We start from the raw sequence: 21,616 nt of genomic DNA on the forward strand, positions 1-21,616 counted from the left end.
TTATATAAAATTTTTTATTTCAATTTCTATGATAATTTGATAATTTGATTGTTGCATTTCTCATTAATAATTATTTTTAAATTTATTAAATCATTTTTTTTTTAAATGTGCGCTTCACTTCAATCAGGCGTGCGCTTGCGCTTTGCGCTTCACGCCTAGGCCCCAAGAGGTCTTTGTGCTTAAGTGCGCCCTTCGCTTTTACCAACAAATTTGTAGTCCCTTTAGCTATCAGCTGATGAGTCTCGGCCTGCTTTTATTTTTTGCACTTTTTTGTTGCTTTTTTCATTTTGCATGTGTGTTTCCGGTATATTGTTTTTGAGTTTTAATGAAATCACATTACTTATCAATATATAGCATTGAATTTGGTTCATTTGATCTTGTTATTTGATGGCATGAAGATCTTGGGCTGGATTACTATGCATTTGCTTTAAAGTTTGAATGGTTTTTTGACAGACTGAATGAATCTAGCAGATCTATGATTTGTAGGACTTTGTCTTTGAAAATTGGCACATCACACAAACATACATCTAGCGCACATTTTGAAATGTATTATGAAATTTCCTTCATCTGCCAAATTTATGTACAGTATTTTATATGTATTTTGCGTTTTTGTCAAGAAACTTTATATATAGCTCTTATCTCTGACCTAAAAATCATGATCTAAATAGTTCTGCAATTTATGGTTCAGCCGCATGCAAACAGACACTAAAGAACAAATGAACATATATTTAAAGTGTGTGATATAACTGTTAATTGTTCAGCTATTCATGTTCATTTGATATAACTATGCTTAAGGGTATTGCTGAGAATTTCTTATTGAGATAATTATAGATGTGGAAGTTGTATTTACTTCATAAGAGCACATGGTTGCCTTTGCCTATCGATGGTAGGAAAATATTTGTTTTATGACACTTTTGTGCATTGTAGGTTGGACAGTTGAGAGAAGTTTCCAATAAGGCAAATAATGCAGAACTTAAATTGTTTCTAGAAGTAGAACTTGGGCAGGTAATGTTGTCTTTCATATCTGATGAGGTGATCCCCCTCTGGTTGTTTGAGTAGATCTTTTGATAAATATTATTGGAATTGGTTTATCATTGAGTGGCATGGATTCTCTCTTTTGTGCTGTTACTGATCTGCATAATCACTCAGGATTTGCAGCCTGTTCCTCCTCCTAAAAGGACGAAAAGAGATATTCTGCTATTCTTTAAGCTATATGACCCATCGAAAGAGGAGCTCCGGTAGTTTCTCTTTCCTTCTTCCCTCCTTGTTAGAGTTGCAGAAAGCACTCATGCTTTTCTTCTATAATATCAGATATGTTGGGAGGCTTTTTGTTAAGGGCAGTAGTAAGCCAGTGAAAATATTGGCAAAACTAAATGAAATGGCTGGATTCAGTGCTGATGAAGAAATTGAACTTTATGAGGTAAGTTTAACTTTTTCTTTCTTTCTTATCTAATTTCAGCAGTTACCTTACTCATCCTATTTGATATTCAGGAAATAAAGTTTGAACCTGCTATCATGTGTGAATGCATTGACAAGAAGGTGACTTTCCGTGCTAGTCAGGTATGTTATAGACGACTAATTGCAAATGCTTTGCTTTGGGAAATGTTTTCAGATGTAGTTCACAAATTTTCTGTTTGTTTGTTCCATAACTTTTCTCTATAGTTGTCTTTCGTATCAAATTGCTTATCTACTTTCTTTTATGGCCTTATTTTCATTTGCATTTTTCAGCTCGAAGATGGGGACATTGTTTGCTTTCAGAAATCCCCTCAAGTTGGAAGCAGTGATCAATATCGCTATTCAGATGTTCCTTCATTCTTGGATTATGTGCAGAATCGTCAGGTACAGAGTGAACCTTTACAATTCGGAGATCAGGATCTCCCTGTTTTTGTGCTACATGTTGAGCTTTTGCACTATTGTGGGTATGTGGTCTTCATGGTGCACCAACCTTGCATGCTGCATTTGCTTGTGTTGCCAAGTTTGAGCACTTGTTTTTTTAAAAAGTACATTATCAATTCGTAAATTAAAACAGTCAGTTAACTACTATAGACAAGCCCAAACAATATATAACGACTATGGTAGTGTTTTGAAATCTTCCAGGGGGCTAATATTTGTTCTATGTCAGTAGAATTGGCATACAGTCATGTCTGGTTAATCATTTGACTCATGCTAAACCAGCTTATGTATTGGATTGGGTTCTAGTTTACACCATTTTGTTGAGTCATAATGATGTTTTCCCGGTAAGTAACTTTTTCTTCTCTTCTCCCTTTTGACCTTTGACAGGTTGTAGAATCTGTTCCTCGGGCTCAAACCAAAACAAAAGTAATTCCTTCAACCCAAGAGGCTTCTGTACAAGAAATGACTTCTGATGAGAAAACAGAATCCAATGCTGAAAGGGGAGATTCAAATCGGGTGTATGCCGAAAATCCTCAGAAGACAGAAGACTTTGCAGAAGCTACTTCCAAGGACCAAGAGGGTGAAAGCACCCAAACAAACTCTGATCCACTGTTTTTATTACTTTCTCCTGATTTGAGAGCAACATGTTCTCAGTTGCTCTCAAAATATCCTGAGATGATGAAGGATACTAACAAGTGGACACTGTCTCTTAGGAGCTTTCTTTTGGGGCAAATTGGGTTTGTAGTGTCCCAACTGCAATCAAAAGGCAAAGAGAATTGTCTAGATCTCCCCCTTGATGACTTTCTTTCCACACTAAGTGAGGCTGAGAGCTTAAGTGTCAATGTCGGCTGGTTAAAGAGCCGTGTCACTGCATTGAGGGACTTAAAGAAGGCAGGACCCTCTGTTCATGCTTCCTTGTCCTCACTCCGCGAGTTGAGAGCTAAAGAAAGCTCTTGTATCAACAAAGCGAAGGAAATAGAGTCAGCTTTAGAGGTACACGGCACTTCAATCACTCAGCTCCAAGAATCTATTAATAGACTTAAAGTGGATTTGACATCCAAGCAAGAAGTCAATTCTGCCCTTCAGGCTCAGTTAGAAGGTGTCACAGCAGAACACAGTTCTTTGAGGAAAGAAATTGAAAAGTTGGAATGTGAGCTTGGAGCTCTGAGCCACCCAGACTTCTCTTTTGAAAATATTAGTTCTCTCACAAACATTATTTAATTTTCAAGTTGTAATATTTTATGGTCTTAAAAGGCCATTTGATTGTATTATAAACTTTTCTATGCTTTATTTAGTTAGGATATTAAACTTTACATGCATATCATGAACAGTAGAATATAAAGTAACTGAATAGAAAAACTTTGTTTATAATGATATAAGTATTGTAGAACATAACATTAGTTTGACATCATGGAAACAAAAGATATTTTTACAAGATTAAGTATGGTATTTCTTAAGGTGAGCTTCGCTAATGGGGTCATATGCCTTTATACCTGCCTAATCTTTTAGCCAATAATGTCTAGTTTGATGTGCTTCTTCCACTATGTAAGGTTCTTCCCACTTTGGGGAAAACTTGTGCATGACAGCTCCAGCCACTTCTGGTACATGAGGAGCAGTTTTCCAAATAAGTTCCTCAACTTGAAACCTTCTTTCTTTAAATTGGCCTTAATGCCTAGTCTTCATGTTAGCCCAGTAAAGGAGTTTATGAGAGGCAGCATTATCGCGCTTTTCTTCAACAATTTTCAAAGCAGCTTCTTTGGGTACTCTTGAGATCCCTGTGAGCTTCACTGTTGGCCTCACCAAATCTATTGGGATGACAACCTCTGTGCCATATATTAGAGAAAAGGGTAAAGCTCCTGTAGCTTGTGATTTGGTTGTCCTATGAGCCCTCAGAGTTGTAGGAAGCTCCTCTCTCCATCCCTTTCCATTCTCCTTAGTCATTTTTCTCAATATTTTCAGAAATCTTTTGTTAAAGGCCTCAGCTTGACCATTTCCTTCGGGATAATCAGAGTATGTTTGGTAATTGTTTTTTTTATCAGTTTTTTGTTTTGAAGGGCTTTTTTTTGTTTCCAATCACAAAAACTTGTTTGGTAAGCTCAAAACTACAGAAAAGAGAAAATAATTTTTGTTTCTAATTTATAAAGAAAAATGAAAGCAACCAAATGGCTCTTTTCAATTTTGTGTTTTTTTAGGCTTGTGAAAAACACAGGAAAAACATGTCATTTTACAACTTTAATGAACCAGCTCTCTGGTTTGAACTATGCAACTAAACTTACTTTGAATTTTATTTATATATATTTTTTTCTCTTTGCCACTACTTCACATAATTTTTTCTTTATTTTTTGCTGTGCCTCCAGTTCATCACAGAGAGACTAGAGAATGAAACCAAAGATAGGGGTACTAGGTACAGTAAAATCCATTACCTTTCTCTCTCTCCCCTCCAGTATTATTCTTTGCGCCTCTAATTTATCTCTGTCTCTTCCTAATTTCATATTTCTATTTTCTATTAGTAGATTTACTCAATTTTTTACAGCTTTAGGTGATCCATCAATCAAAGGTACACATCTAAAATAATATTTTACTATCTATATAAATAAGACTCACTTTAACTTTGAATAAACTATTGTTACAAGGACAACTAGCTTTACAGAATCCATCTCAGAGATTGTTGTGATAGAATAGTACGTTTGGTTTATTTTTATAGGTATATAATAGTGTTAGCACATTTGGTTTATTTTATAGGCATATAATACTGTCCTAGTTTATAGGATTCTAATTTTATAGGTATATAATAGTGCAATTGCAGTGTGAGATTTAACTAGTGCTGTATGGTTCATAAAAATTATTAAAAAAAAAGAAAAAGAAAAAAGATGCAGTATGAAATACAAAATATTGCAGCTTTTTTTTTTTTTTTTTTTTTGAATTTTGTGATCTCTTTTGTATTGTAATGAATTTCTTAACAAGATGATTTCATATAATAAGCTATCCTTGTGCAGCAACTATGCAATGGTTTAAGTTTGTTCTCTTTTTCAACAGTTTATACAAATTGTATCTAAAATTTAATGTCAATATCTCATTTTATTTATGTATTTGTTGATCTAGTGGTTTGGCATTTGTTTTGAGGTTGTTCCTTAGTTGTTTTCATGTTTCATTGTATTATAATAGATTAAAGGAAACAATTCAATTGATGACGATAACCTTTGGATACCACAACTTGAGAAACTATTTATTGACATAATGTTGAAAGAGATCAATAAGGGAAATATGGCACATGGGCAATTCAGTTCCGATACTTGGAAGAAAATGTTAGCTACATTAAATGAATTGGGTAAACGGAGTTTTTACAATGACTCAATTCAAAGGGAAGTTTAATGGATGTGTTTATTACACTGCGAGTTTTCTACACCCATAAATTAAATTGGTTTTGGTTAGAATGCTGAAACCAACACTATTCATGCACTTGAGAAGTCATGGCAAAATTATTGTCGAGTAAATATCTTTGAATACAATACAATATTATATTTTGATACATTATCCCTCATCATTTTTTTTCTTATTAGATGTTTTTATATTTTCAGGCACATCCCAAGGCAAAAATGTTTCGAACCAAAGGACTTTCAAATTATAATCTTCTTGGACTTATATTTATTAAGTCTGGTCCTACATTGTGCACCCATCCAAGACCCTCTTAATTCAGATGAAGAGAATGCATTGGAAGAACGACTCATTCATGGGGGAGTTCATGTTAATTTAGAAAGTCCTACCCAAGACCTTGTCATGGCAATCCTTGATTTTGACATTACAACCCGATTGAGCAAGCGCCCTAGTAATAGTTGTGATGAGCATCTAGTAAGAGTAAGCGAGATATAATAAGCTCTCAAATGAATGATGCCTTATAATTAATGGCTGAGGCCGCTAAGGCTAGGATAGAGGCATCTAAAGCAAAGGCTAAGAGGTATAAGAGGTATACCATTGATGAAGTTAGTAGCAATACTATACCTACAAATGACTTCTCCTTAGGCAAGTGCATTAATATCCTGAGATCATAGAAGAAGTCAATGATGAAATATTTATGAAGGCTATTGAGAAGTTCAAGCAAGATCCTGATGATAGAGAGATCTTTATTAACATGAGTCTCGCCAGAAGGATGGTTTGGTTGGGTAGGCTATAGGGGATTATGTCAAAACAATAATTTCCTATTAGATTATGTTTATTTTAATGTCTTTGAACTGTGATTTGGTACTATTCTATTATTATTTAATTTTGTTAAATGATGGTTTATTATTATTTTATGGTAATATTTTTTAGGCGAAAAACCCATTTTAGTTCCTACATTTTCACGCGATTTCCACTTTGGTACCTATCTTTTATTTTCACTGCTTTTAGTCCTTTTTTTGAAAAACGTGTTCCGTTTTAGTCCTGACGATTACTCATTTAATAGAAATATCCTACGTGGCAAACGATCCAACAGTAAATGCTAACGTGTCCATTAAAATAATATTAAAAAATTATTTACATTTTTAAAATTGCCACATCAGCAATTTAATTAATAAAAAAAAAAAGCCAGATAAAAATAATATAAAATTTCTAACCTAATTATTTTTTTAAAAAAAGAAAAGAAATTAGTTAAATTAATTTTTTTCTTTTTTTTTTTGGAAGAACATGAAGAACTCAAAACTATGTGTTCTTCATTTTCTTTCCCAACTAAGCTTGCCTAGAAAATTAAAAATTAAAAATTTACTGTTCTTTTCTTGCATTTTCTTAGCAACCAAACCCATAAAATCACTCAGATTTACAAAATAAAAAGATATGCCCATAAAAATTTACAAAACACAAGCATTCAACAAGATTTTCTTATGCTTTGAAACCAAACACAAAAAACACAAAACTCAAACCCAGATTTTCGGCCTCTATGCACAACACAAACCCAGGAATCAACATCAAAATACAACATTACCACAAACCCACAAACCCAAAAATCAACATACACCACAAACCCAGATCAACAAAACTCACAACCCACAAACCCATCGTCAGAGTACATATCTCCACCACGATCTGCACCACTGAGCTAAGAGATAGAGAGATGAAAGAGAGACACTTACCGATCTGGGATAGAGAGACGATGATCTGTGAGTTAGAGAGAGTTTGTGCCATTTGGGTTTGAGTTTAAGCGGAGATGAGATTATGAGATTAGAGAGTTTGGGGTCATCTCGGCTTCACAACCACTGATATGGGCTCCAATACCGAATCGGTGACTGGGGTTTCGTACAACGGAGCCATACCGAATCGGGGACTATGGTGAGTTACCGAGTTGGTGGACCTTCGCGATGGGTTCTCTTTCTTTGATGGCAGCGGTGACCTTAGTGAGTCTTGAACGAGTTCGACGGCAGCGACCTCATCACTGAGATTTGAGAGAGTTTGGGTTAGATTGGAGTTTGGCAGTCGGTGGAGATGAGATTTTGAGAGAGTTTGGGTCTGAGAGAGATTTCGTCGAGGGTAAAGAGAGAAAGAGAAAATTAGAGATAGAGAGAGTTTAGAGTTGAGATTAAAAGAAAAAGAAAAAGAATTAAGGTTAAAGATTAAAAGAAAAAGAAAAAGAATTAAGGTTAAAGAAAATTTGATTTGATATGAAATTTGGGAAGCTTATTTTTGTGTTTGTGTTTGTTTTTTAATTAGATTTTTTTTTTTTAAAACCGTTTTTCAATTAGATTTAAGTTTTGTTTTTTAATTTATTTTCTTTTTTGGTTTAAATATATTGACATGGCTTTTTATAAAAAATTAAAATGCTGACGTGGCATATAAAAATGCCAAAAAATATTTTTTAAATAATATTTTAATCGCCATATCAGCGCCACGTTAGCTAATAGGGTGTTTCGTCTGCTACTTAGGACTTTGCCATTAGGGCATTAACGGTAAGGACAAAAACGAGATCGCTTTTTTGATTTTAGGGACTAAAAGCGGTGAAAATAAAAGATAGGAACTAAAGTGGGAATCGTGTGAAAATGCAGGGACGAAAATGGGTTTTTCGCTTATTTTTTATTTATGTTGATTATGTTTTATTTATGTTAATAAAAAGCACTATTTGAGAACAAATTTGCTGTTTAATTGTCCAAGATGAATGTTGAACCAAATTATAATAGCAGTTCATTCTCTTTGGATGAGGAAGAGGATGATGATATGTTCTTCCTGCTTATGTTTGCTGAGAATAAAAACAACCATATTCCTAAGGAGCTTCAACTAATCTCTATGTTGACTGGTGATGCATTTATAAAAGAGATTTTGTATGGAAATCGTCGAACATGTTATGAGTTATTTTGCATGGATAGGCCAACATTTACAAGTCTTTGTAACTATTTGAAAACATATAAGTTATTAACAAACTCATGCTAGATCACAGTGGAGGAGGCAGTTAATATGTCCCTATTAATAGTGAGACATAATGTGAGGATAAAGCTAATAGCAGATCATTTTCAACACTCAACAGAGACAGTGGACAAGCAATTTAAGGAAATTGTAAGAGCAATATGCTACCTAGGAAAATTCATTATACATCCTTCTCAAAGCAATGAAGTGCATCCACATATTGCTAATAATACCAAATTCTTTCCATATTTCAAGGTAATCCCAAATTACTGTTCATTTTATCATACAAATATTATTTGCTCACATATGTTAATACTTGTGTTTATATTTTATCTAGAAATGTAAAGGCACAATTGATGGAACATATATCAATGCATGGCATCCAGCATCAAAGCAAGTCAACTATAGGAATAGCATGGTCACAATCACCCATAATATAATGTGTGCATGTGATTTTGATATGAAGTTTACATTTGTTTACACGGGTTGGGAGGGTACAGCCAATGACTCACGAGTATTTTTAGATGCACTTCAAAGACCAGAAAATAATTTCCCATGGCTTCCATTTGATATATTGTTGCCTCATTTACATATTTACAATTTTCAAGTTTAATCCATTCACCATGTCATACTTCTCTCTATCTTATTATTTTTTGTTAGGTGGCTACTATTTAGTGGATTCTGGTTATCCATGCACCTTGGGGTTTCCACCTCCATACCGTACTGAGAGATACTATCTACAAGACTTTTGAGGTGGGGATCGTCTTGAAGGTGCTAAAGAGCTTTTCAATTATAGACATTCCTTTCTTCGTAATGTAATTGAAAGATATTTTGGCATTTTAAAGGCATGATTTCCAGTCTTAAAAATGATGCCCCGTTATAAACCATGTCGACAAGGGAATGTGATGAGAGCTTGTTGCACAATTCATAACTTCATTCGAATGGCAACAAGAAATGATCGCTTGTTTACTTAATTCAATATCGATAATCTTACTGTTGAAGGTGAAGGTAGGAATGATTCGGGTGAGCCATCGCACATTGTTGACTTAACTAATCAAGCCGTTGAAACTATGGCAACTTACAGGAATTAGATCGTAGGATTGATGTTGGCAAATAATAGGCATCATTGATGCCACATTATTTATTTATTTATTTTTTTGGATGAAATTGATTCCCTGGAAAATGATGCCACGTTGTAAACTTTAGTTATTGATTATCCTTTTTAACACTTAATTAAAGTATTATAGTTTCAGTCTTACTTATATGATTAAAGTTTCAAGCTTGAATGTTATATGTAAAACATTTGATTTTATAATTCCTCTAGGTGTAAGGATTTTAAATACTTTCGAGTGAATGTGTTTTTGAATTAGAATAGATATAATTTTTAAAAAAAAAAAAAATTAACCAAACAAAACAAAATTAAACTTTTTCAAAAACAACTACCAAACAAATTTCCAGAATTTTGTTTTAGGAAAATGTGTTTTTCCTTTCAAATAACCAAACGTGTTTTTCATCTTGAAAACAGAAAAAAAAAATTGTTTATTTATTTATTTATTTTTCCCTTGAAAACAAGAAAGCAAAAATAGTTACCAAAAATGACCTAAGGTGTCGATGTTGTGTGAGAGATGGAGTACCATTCTGTCAAACGGTGTACATCCTTATTTAGGAATCATGTGCCATTGTCAGAAGTAATTTACTTAGTACCCCAAAAAGACATATTATATTCTCCCTTAAGAAATTAGCCACTGAGCAACCTGTTGCTTTCTTTATGGCCATGGCTTCCACCCGCTTAGTAAATAGCTCAATGGCTACCAATATCCATGTACATCCTTTAGAAAAGGGATTTATAGGACCTATGAAATCTAGCCCCTAGCTGTGGAAAGGATATAGAGCCACAGTTGGATGGAGATTCTGATGGCTGGTGTGTATCTCATCCCCTCGCCTTTGGCATTCATGACACTTCTTGGTAAAGTGATCAAAATACCCCTGAAACTTATTGTAGGAGTGATAGGCCCGGTAATGTATATAGGGTCATGGGCCTTGTCCGAGGACACTTAGTAATCCGAGGACAAGGGAACATTGATGTAGAAGTACGGGCTAGTAAATAGTGGAAAGTGACTGGTTATAAGAGTTCAGGGAGGTGGTCTAAGGACAAATTCCTCCTTGGCTGTAACGGTGCAGAAGTCAGAAGGGTTGACCTGCCATCAAAAGCAATGTTCCGAACAATTCCACTGTTAAGGATAAGTATCAGGAAGGAACAAGACATGGGGAAGGTAAAAAATATCTGAGGAAAGGCTGCTACCACCGCATTAAATGCTCTATAGCTAACTCTCTGATTGCGTTAATGTGGAAGTGATACTCGAACAGTAATTTTCAGTCTTACAGCTACTCCTAGAGATTTCAGGAAGGTGCTGATGGGATAAGGATCAAAGCCAATAACTTGATCTACACGTAGAGAGTGGAGATGGAAGAAAGAGGATAGTATAAAAGAGAAAGAAGCCCCACGGTGGGAAAGGGGGAAAAACACTGTAACAACAGGAACTAGACTTGTAATCAAATCCAACAGAAATATATACAAGAACTAATCTCCTCGAATTGTGCTGAGGACGATTTTCTTTGGGTAAAACTAGTTTATCTTTACTTTCTTGTCATTTGGATCCACTATAATTGTTATCCAACTCAGTAGAACCTAGTTTTCTAACTCACAATCTACAAATTCATTGTATTGGGCTTGTTTGGCCTAAATCCTTTTACCTTTTGGGCTTAGGAACCAAATTGTGTCCCTACAATTGGCACCGTCTGTGGGAATTTTCTTGTGTTGTAGTGAGTTTAACGTTTAGTTATGGTAGGTTCAGGTCTGAATTGAGGGGAGTCTATTGATTCCCAATGTCAAGACCAATTTCTCAACCTTGAGCGGAGAAGGGATCGGGAAGTTAGTGTGCATACCGCACATACTAGTATGAGCCAATCTCGAGGTGGGAGTCACGTCTCTCATGAAGAGAACACTAGGAGTATGCAACTAGAGATTGATCATTTGCAAAGGAGGTTACGCCATGAGCGACGTTGGGGAACTCCATCAAGTTCTGGCCCCTCTTCTGATGATGATAATGATAATAGCTATCGCCCCAGGTCCAGGACTCCTCCCAGTGAGTCTTTTTCGCGTGATAAAGATCACCATTATAGGCGAAGAAGGGAGAGTCCGCCTCGTAAAGGTTTGGGCAATGATGCTATGGGTAGGGCTTTCAATCAGATTTCTTAATCACCTTTTACCCGTAGGGTTGAGAAAGGAAAATTTTCTCGGCAGTTTACTCAGCCAACATTTACCCTGTATAACGACAGATCAGACCTTGTAGAGCATGTTAGCCACTTTAACTAGAGAATGGTTGTTCACTTAAAGAATGAAACCCTGATGTGCAAGGTGTTCCCATCCAGCTTGGGGCCTGTGGCAATGAGGTGGTTCGATGGTCTGAGAGAGGGTTCTATTAACTCCTTTAAGGAGTTTACTAGAGCATTCGGTCCTCGCTTTGTTACTTGCAGTAGGGTTCCTCGGCCTTTAAACTCCCTGTTATCCATGACTCTGCGAGAAGGGGAAACCCTGAAGACGTATTCTGATAGATACTAGGAGATGTTTAATGAGATAGATGAGAACTTTGATGACGTGGCTATAGGACTTTCAAGGTTGGCCTACCTATTGAGCATGATTTGAGGAAGTTGTTGACCAGGAAGCTTGCTAGGAGTATACGTCAGCTTATGGATCATATTGACTAGTATAAGCAGGTCGAGGAAGACTAGCAGCAGGGGAAGGGGAAGGCTAAGGTGGTCCCTCAAGATAGAAGGGATTTTAGGTCGGACAGATACAATAGTAACCAGCCTCGGAGAGACTTTGCTGGACAATCTGGATTTACTACTACTTAAGTGGTTAGCATGGTGTTCTGAGAGCCAGTACATCAAGTCTTGGGAAAAAATCAAGAATGAGCCATACTTAAAATGGCTAAATAAGATGGGAGGAGACCCTACGAAGCTCAACCAAAGCCTTCATTGCCAATATCACCAAGAGCGAGGACATAGCATGGAGGATTGCAGAACTTTATGGATTCATCTGGAACAGCTAGTCAAAAGTGGAAAGTTAAAGCAATTTCTATATTAGCCCAATAGGTAAGGGGGCCATGCAAGATTGGGATCTCAGAGAGATACTTCTTCAGGGCCACCTTTGGGCACAATTAATGTTATCTTCGCTGCTCCAGGAAGGACCGGTTCTCATCCTTTCAAGGTGATTTTTGTAGCTCGGCCACTCGCCGAGAACTCTAACCCTGAGCCGAAAAGGGGTAGGATGAAAGTTCGACTAGCATTGAGTTTTTCCGATAAAGACAAAGTTGGAACCGTGTAGCCACATGATGATGCCCTAGTGGTCACCCTTAGGATAGGAGGGTATGATGTGAAGAGGAAGTTGGTAGATCAGGGCAGCGGTGTAGAGATCATGTACCTTGATTTGTATCAAGGACTAAGATTGAAACCTAAAGATTTGGCATGTTATGATTCACCCTTGGTGGGCTTCGATGGGAAAGTTGTTATTCCAAAAGGCTAGATTAGACTACTCGTGCAAGCAAGTTCAGAAGTGGTGGAGGTGGACTTCATTGTGATGGATGCTTATTGTCCTTACACGGCCATTGTGGTAAGACCCTAACTTCATGCCCTAGAGGTCGTTTCCTCCACTCTACACTTGAAGGTGAAGTATCCGTCCAGGGACTTGGTTGAGGAGCTGGTTGGGAGCCAGTCTATGGCTAGACAATGTTTGGTAGCTGCGATCAGACATCAGGCTAAAGTTGAGTCTTCGACCTCAATTGAGCAAGGTTTATAGCAATCAAGGATTGCAGTGTCGTCTACGGATATGGTGATGGAAGGGGCCAAATGTGAGGAATTAGGAAAAGTCATCATTGGTGGTGATGATGAGAAGTTTTTCCAGATCAGAGATCAGTTGTCTCCTAAGGACAAGGAAGAGTTGGTAGAGTTTCTCATAAGGAATGTTGATGTGTTTGCATGGAGCGCATATGAGACTCCTAGGTTGGATCCAAATTTCATTTGCCATCATTTGAATGTTGATCTATCTGTCATCCCCAAAAAGCAACCACCTCAGCGCTCGTTTAAGGACCATTCTGATGCTGTCAAGGAGGAGGTGGTCAAGCTTAAATGGGCTAGGGCTATTAAAGAGGTGTTTTACCCTGAGTGGCTGGCCAATACTGTGGTGGTAAGGAAGAAGAGTGGAAAGTGGCGAGTATGTGTGGACTTCACAAATTTGAACAAGGCTTGCCCGAAAGACCCTTTCCTTATACCTCGGATAGATTAGTTAGTGGATGCAACTGTAGGTCATCCTTAGATAAGGTTTTTGGATGCCTTTCAAGGGTACTATCAAATATCATTAGCTTTGGGTGATCAAGAAAAGACAGTTTTTGTTACTCCTACTGGAAATTACCACTACAAGATGATGCCCTTTGGGTTGAAGAATGCAGGGTCTACCTACCAGAGGATGATGACCAAAATGTTTGAATCACAATTAGGCAAAAATATTGAGATTTATATAGATGCTATGGTGGTGAAAAGTAAGGTGGTGTCCGAGCACGTGGGAGACCTCGGGAATATTTTTGAAATACTAAGGAGGCACAAACTGTGCCTCAATGCTTCCAAATGTTCTTTTGGTGTTGGCTCAGGTAAATTTCTAGGCTACATGGTCACTTACCATGGAATTGAAGTCAACCCTGACCAGATTAAGGCAATTAACGATTTGCGACCTCCTCGGAATCCTAAAGAGGTCCAGAAGTTGACAGCGATGACTGCTGCTTTAAACCTATTCATCTCTCGGTCAGTAGACAAGTGTAGACCTTTCTTTTGATTGTTGCATAAGTGGAAGGGGTTTGAGTGGACCGAGGAGTGTGCCCTGACCTTCCAACAGCAAAAGGAATACCTTTCTCGGCCACCTATTATGTCCCGGCCCGAGAAAGAGGAAGTCTTGTTTGCTTATGTTGTTGTAGCCTCTCATGCAGTAAGCTTAGTATTGATATGAGTTGATAATGGAGTACAAAGGCTAGTTTATTATGTGAGCATGTCACTGCATGAGGCTGAGGTTCGTTACTTGCCACTGGAAAAAGCCACTTTGGTAGTGGTGCATGCTACGCGTAAGCTCCCTTACTACTTCCAAGCTCACACAGTCGTTGTTCTAATCCAACTCCCGCTCCAATCACTACTTCGGAGGGCTGATTATGCAGGAAGGATTGCCAAGTGGGGTATGATCATAGGAGCTTTTGATATCAAGTATATGTCTCGCAACTCTACCAAGGGCCAGGTTCTCGCGGATTTGGTGGTCAAGTTTGCTGAATCCCCATTGGAAGAGGAAGGAGAAGATCAGAGTATGGATGAAAAATCAATTGGCGTGGTCTCCCTACAAGAGCCTTTATCCTGGAGGGTATTCGTAGATGGTGCAACAAATCAAAGAAGGTCTAGAGTAGGGCTAGTTGTAATATCTCCTAAGAAGATCATTATTGAAAAATCCTTTAGGTTGGGTTTCTCGGCCACCAATAATGAGGCTAAGTATGAGGCTTTGTTGGTAGGAATGACTATAGTTCAAAAAATGGGAGGAAAAACAGTGGAGGTGTTTTCAGATTTGAGGTTGGTTGTAGGCTAGGTAAAGGGGGAGTTGGAAGCCAGGGATGTGAGAATGCAAGGGTATTTGAATCAGGTTAGGCACCTACAGTCAGGGTTTGAGTATTTCACCTTGCTGCAAATCCTTAAGAGCAGAAATACGCATGCTGATTCTCTTGCTACCCTTGCAACCTCTTCAGCGCAGAGCTTACCTTGGGTTATTCTTGTTGAGGACTTATGTAAATCTATTGAGATAAAGGGGGAGGAGGTCCATATTCATTAAATTAAGGTGGGACCTAGCTGAATGGATTCTATTATGCTATTCCTTAAGGAGGATATCTTACCCGGGGAGAGGGCCGAGGCTGATAAAGTGCCAAAAAAGGCTCCTTGGTTTTGGCTGTCTGAGGATCAAAATTTGTATAAATGCTCTTTTTGTGGGCCATATTTGCTATGCATACACGTTGAGGTAGTGGAGCTACTCCTAGAAGAGTTATATGAAGGGATTTGTGGAAGCCAAATAGGGGACAGATCCTTGTCTCACATAGCCCTCACTCAAGGATATTGGTGGCCGAATATGCAGAAGGAAACACAAGAGTATATAAAGAAGTGTGACCAATGTCAAAGATTTGCCCCAAATATTCATCAACCAGGGAGTGTCCTCAATCCTTTGTCTAGCCCTTAGCCTTTTGCTCAATGGGGATTAGATATTGTAGGACCTTTTCCTAGGGTAGCAGGGAATAAGAGATGATTGCTGGTCGACATGGATTACTTCAACAAGTGGGTTGAAGTTGAACCATTGGCAAATATTAGGGACGTAGATGCCAAGAGATTCGTGTGGAAAAATATTGTCACTCGGTTTGGGATCCCTCAGTTCCTTAAACTTATTGATAAGTGGAGGGTTAGGTGGAGCCCGGTATGGATAGATGCTCTACCATTATGTATGTTTTTGAAGTTAAGGGTATACTTTGTTGAGATTGTAGACTTAGAAGGTTTAGCCTGTCCTGTTACTGATCATGTGGGATGTAGTAACTATGTTATCACTATGCAGATAACTAGATAGGGCTATATCTCATTGTCACATTGATTAAGTGTGCAATAAAGCAGAAACTATGTTAGGATTCATACAAATACCACAAGTGTAAAAGAAAAGCTCATAATTATCATTAAGCTAAGCCTTAAAAAAAGGAAAATTGATTACAAAAAGTGCAAATTGATTACAAATTTTGGAAACAAAAACAATAGTTCAAAAGAGAGAAAAAATAAAAAATAAAAGAAGAAGAAGAAGAAGAAGAAGAAAGCTACTCTAAAGACTACTTCATTTTTATTACAAGCTTGTCTTTTGCTGGGGTCTTGGTGGGTTGGGCAGTTGCTGCTGCTGAGGATGCTGGGCCTTTACCTTTGGATTCTTTATTGGCAGGAATGGGGAAAGTTGCTAAAACCAGCTCATGGCTTTGGGAAACCACCCCCCTTCGGAAGAATCCTTGGGTGCAGTTGGAGGCTTTGTAGTTTCAGGGGTGACCTCTTTTGGGTTCTCTTTTTCCTTCTCAGCTGCGCCAGCTTGCTTTGCCCTTTTTGGAGGACTGCTAGGAGGAGGAAGGTCTTTGGCCGATATCTCATCGATGGAGCTCGGATCCTTAGGGGTTGCATCATCCTGGGAGATTGAGGAGTCTGGTGCTCGGATTGCAGGGGATAGTAAACATTCTCTACTCTCCTAAGTGCTGAGAAAGCCTTAACCCTAGCTAGGTTAAGGGCCTCATTCCACACCTGGAGGCAGTATGTTCTACATACCCCCGAGACCTCAGCCTTAAGGGCCTTCTCGGTCTTAGCTACCCTTACATTGTAGCCATCTTGTTCGGCCTGGTCCCTAGCTTTCTCAGCATCCTTCAGTTTTTTCTTCAACACTTTTGTTTGGTCCTTGGTTGCAGCAAGCTCATCCTCGGCCTGACGAAGTTGCTTGCGTTGAGTCTCGGCTTGCCTTTCTGCCCCTCCCAGAGCAGCCTCAATGTTTTTCTTCTCCCTGTTAGCCTCGGTGAGCTTGGTGTTCAGCTCGTTAATCCTCTTCTCAGCCACGTTAAAGCCCTCAATAGCAGCAATACGCCTGCCTTCCTCGTCCTTCATTTGTCGGTGAGTGATATTCACTAACTCCTTAGCCCTAAAAAGTAGCTTAAACAGCCTGCAAAGGAAACATAGTAGTGAGCAAAGGCAAAATAATAATAATAATAATAATAATAATAATAATAATAATAATAATAATAATAATAATAATACAGCAAAGAGAAAGGGGACTCAGCTTAAAAGACTTACCATGGTGAGGTCTCTCTTTAGACCCAAAAACACTTCGTGTCTCTTAATAGTCCTCAGATCGACCATGTTGTCAGGCAATAGTAAGGCTTGCTCTACGGCGTTCGTTATATACCTGGCCTTCCCTTGCTGGAAGCCCCTTATCGAGGAGTTCGAAGGGAGAGGGGATCCGTCTAACACCAGAGGGGGATTCCAATTTGGAACCCTGGTGCGAAGGTCACGTCCCCTGTCCCCAGGTGCCCTATCGCTGGAGGACCTCGTTTGGGTAGTCTTGGCTTCCTTGGCCCCTCTTTGAGGCTCATTCTCTTTGGGAGGGGCACCTTGACCCTATTCCATCACATCCTTCCCCTTTTGCTCTAGTTTTCTCTTCTTATCTGCAGGTTCGGGTTGGGGGTTATGAGGAGTGGGAAGAGTGGGGTGTTTAACTTGACCGGCCACCTCCAGTGCCTTGCCCCCTGCTTGAGACTCCATGATCCCTAGAAGGCTAGCCCTAGACTTGTTCTGTATCCCTATTGCTTTGGGAGCGCTTGTATCTTCTTGGATGTTTCTTACTTGGGCTAGAGGAAGGTGGCTAGAGTCATCGACTTGAGGCTTTGGAGATTGGGGCTGGTTGAAAACCTTAAACTCGTCCTCGGAGTTTGAAACTTCAACTACTTGTTCCTCCTCCTTAATTGTTGGTTGGGAAGGGGTTGCCTCCTCCTCGGCAGTGTGTTGAAATGGCAGTTCTACTTGCTGTACACCTGTTGGGATGGGGTTGGGGATGAGGAAACCGAGGATTGCTACGTTGATCTAGTGCAGGCGCGGGTCTCTCGCCTTGATCACACACTTGGATGCTTGGAAGCTAGATGAGAGCGGGTTATAGTCGAGGATAAGGTGGGCTGCTCTTAATTGCTTGTCGGTGTGGATGAAGATTTCTACCTTGAGTATCTTCATTAAATCAGGTTCGTTGACAAGGCCGAAGTTCGGAGTAGCAAAATGCTTATCTACAAATTCATCAAAAACCAAAAGTATTGTAAGAAAATAGCACATACAAAAGGAAAAGGTAAATTATGGGTACCAATGGATAGGTTGAGTAGATAAAATGTTAGTATGGCAAGAAAGGAGGGTATTGTTAGAGTAATGGACCTAAACCTAAGTACCTCACATGGTGTACCCTCTCGTGTCAGGCAATGGAGGCCATCATGCCACTCTCCTGAGACGATTAAATAATCCTTGTCCATTCCCTTGTTGGACTCAGGGAGGCATGATATGAGCCTGATTGCGGGTTCTCTAATTTTTAAGTAATATCTTTGCACTGTTAGTTTATGGCAGTTGTAAACCCAATTAACATCGTGATGGGAGAGGTTCATATCCATCTTCTCGGTTAGGGCGTCAACATTACCTAGGATCCTAAACATATTTTGGGCACATTGGGTGGAGGCTAATCTATAGGCTATCGAGTAATCCCTAGTGACTCTGTCCATGAGGATTCTCATCCCTCCCTCTACGAAGGCAATCATGGGGATTACTACTTCTCACTCCTTCCTCTTAGTGTGCCATTCCTTTTGTTTATAGTACCTAATGGAAACCCCTTAGGGAATTCGGTATTGAGCCTTAAAGCTCTTTATACCTTCTGGGGAGTCTACTAGGTAAGCGAATCTACCCATATGAAATGAAGATAGGATGTAATAGAGAGATGAGGTAGAATTAGAAAAGTCGAGGAAGGAAGGGCTCTAAAATGAAAAGAGACGGAAGAAAAGAAGAAAATACTAGAGACTACTTACGGGAAAGAAGAAAGGCTCCTCAGACTAGATCTTTAGTTTTAAGAGTGCAAAAAGTGAGGTAGACGAAGCTTCTGAGCAATATATATATGAAAGAGAAAAGCAAACGGGAAAGCTCCCGCTCACATTCCCCTAAAAATCTCCAGTCGTTGGATCTGCATCACACCGTGGAATGTGGGGAACATGGAGCCGTAAAAATTAATTAAGGGCGCGTCCTGGATGCCGAAGTGTCGGGAGCGTGCATTGGGCAATTGAAAAGATGTCTGCACAGATAGAGATGACGTATGGTAAGAGTAGGGTAATCGTGGTAGATATTGAAATCCTCCCTTCTTCTTGAGGAGCAAAAGAAGAAAATTTCGAGGGGCTATTGTAGGAGTGATAGGCCCAGTAATGTATATTGGGCCATGGGCTTTGTTTGAGGACACTTAGTAGTCTGCGGACAAGGAAACATTGATGTAGAAGTGCAGGCTAGTAAATAGTGGAAAGTGACTATTCATAAGAGTTTAGGGAGTTGGTCCGAGGACAAATTCCTCATCCGCTGTAACAGTGCAGAGGTCAGAAGGGTTGACCTACCATCAAGAGCAACGTTCCGGGAAATTCCACTGTTAAGGATAAGTATTAGAAAGGAATGAGACATGGGGAAGGTAAGAAATATCTGAGAAAAGGCTGCTACCACTACATTAAATGCTCTGCAGCTAACTCTCTGGCCGCATTAATGTGGAAGTGATACCCGAACAGTGATTTTTAGCCTTATAGTTACTCCCAAAGACTTTAGGAAGATGCTGATGGGATAAGGATCAAAGCCAACAACTTGATCTACATGTGAAGGGTGGAGATGGAAGACAGAGGATAATATAAAAGAGAAAGAAGCCCAAGGACGATTTTCTTTGGGTAATACTAGTTTATCTTTGCTTTCTTGTCATTTAGATCCACTATAATTATTATCCAACTTAGTAGAATCTAGTTTTCTAACCCACTATCTACAAATTCATTGTATTGGGCTCGTTAGGCCTAAATCATTTTACCTTTTGGGCTTAGGAACCAAATTGTGTCCCTACACCTATAAATGACCTAAATACGCCCTAAACCTAAAAATTGACCAAAATACCCCCTAAACCTATAAAATGACGAAATACCCTCGAAACCTTTATAATGACCGAAATATATCCGAAACCTAAAAATGACCAAAATTCCCCCTAAAACTAAAAGCAAATGACCAAAATACTCCCTAAACCTAAAAAATGACCAAAATACCCCCGAAACTTAAAAAATGACCGAAATACCCTCAAACCTACAAAATGATCAAAATACCCCTAAACCTTTAAAATGATCAAAATACCCCCTAAACCTTTAAAATGACCAAAATACACCAAAAACCTCTCAAATGACCACAAATAACCCGAAACCTATAAAATTACCAAAAATACCTTGAAACTTCTAAAACGACCGAAATAGCTCTAAACCTCTAAAACAACCAAAATACCCCTCAAAATATCTAAAATGACAACAATACCACTAAACCTATAAGATGAACAAAATACACCCGAAGCCTTAAAAATTACCAAAATAGAGGTTTGAGGTATTTTGGATGTTTTAAGGGTATTTTCATCAAATTAAAGGTTCTAAGAGTATTTTGATCATTTTGTAGGTTTCAAGGGAATGTTGGTAATTTTTTAGGTTTTAGGGGTGTTTCGTTAATTTTTAGATTTTGGGGTTATTTTCAGTAATTTTTTAGGTTTAGGAGGTATTTCAGTCATTTTTTTAGGTTTTGGTGATATTTCGATAATTTTTTAGGTTTAGGAGGTATTTTGGTCAATTTTTAGGTTTCGGGATTTTTTTTGTCATTTTTAGTTTTATGGGGTATTTGGTCATTTTTTTAGGTTTAGGGGGGCATTTGTTAATTTTTAGGTTTCGGGGATATTTTGGTAATTTTTTAAATTTCGAGGGTATTTTGGTCATTTTTAAGTTATGGGGGTATTTTGGTAATTTTGTGGTTTTTGAGCATGTTTGGTCTTTTTTTAGGTTTATGGAGTATTTTGGCAATTTTATATGATTTTAACAGTACGTCGGTCATTTTGAAATTTTAAAGGCATTTTGGTAATTTTGATTATTAGGTAATTGGGTGGGTTGGGGTTTACCCAAAATGAATGGGTTGAGTTGGGTTTGGATTAGAAGTAATTAGTTAAATGGGTAAATGAGTTTTATATACCAAACCCAATTATTTCAACTCCAAACCCACCCATTTGACATCCTTAGGGTTATTGAATCATGCAATAGTGAACTAATGAATGAGATTGAAAGTTGAAAATTCATTTCACTTTAAGCCCTTAAATTAGACAATTTCTTAATTTTTCAACTCTTTTACTTTTTTACCTTTTAAATTTTCACATCTCACGATTAGTATTACGTGGTAATTGCACCAAGTAATTATTGCAGGCGATCCAAATCTTAAAAATTGTTTACTAGTTAGAATGGCGTGGCATGGATGCAAATAGAATGTCAAGTTTGATGCTACCAGAGCAACAACAAATTTATGTAGTTCATTGAAACCATTATGGCTATCCCCCACCAACTCTAGTAGAGTTTTTTTTAATAAAAAAATTCACATTTTTTTTTTTTGGGTGTAATAAGTAATAACTCTTGACATTATTTGGAAGTTAAGA

The 21,616-nt window shown here is 38.2% G+C and overlaps 1 protein-coding gene and 1 pseudogene across 1 annotated transcript; one reads left to right on the forward strand and one right to left on the reverse strand.

The window, feature by feature from the left end:
- LOC126692970 (ubiquitin C-terminal hydrolase 13-like) overlaps positions 1–3,334 on the forward strand; it is a 38,432-nt pseudogene extending 35,098 nt beyond the window's left edge.
- Positions 3,335–16,029: 12,695 nt separating this feature from the next.
- LOC126690882 (uncharacterized) lies at positions 16,030–17,408 on the reverse strand. The gene is made up of 2 exons (XM_050385997.1): positions 17,197–17,408; positions 16,030–17,065 (listed from the first exon to the last, which is right to left on the reverse strand). The coding sequence occupies exon 2, from the start codon at positions 17,008–17,010 to the stop codon at positions 16,336–16,338; it is 675 nt and encodes a 224-aa protein (XP_050241954.1). The 5' UTR covers positions 17,011–17,065; positions 17,197–17,408; the 3' UTR covers positions 16,030–16,335.
- Between the last annotated feature and the right edge of the window lie 4,208 nt (positions 17,409–21,616).

This window comes from Quercus robur, chromosome 7, assembly GCF_932294415.1.
Source record: "Quercus robur chromosome 7, dhQueRobu3.1, whole genome shotgun sequence".
NCBI classification, from domain to species: Eukaryota; Viridiplantae; Streptophyta; class Magnoliopsida; order Fagales; family Fagaceae; genus Quercus; species Quercus robur.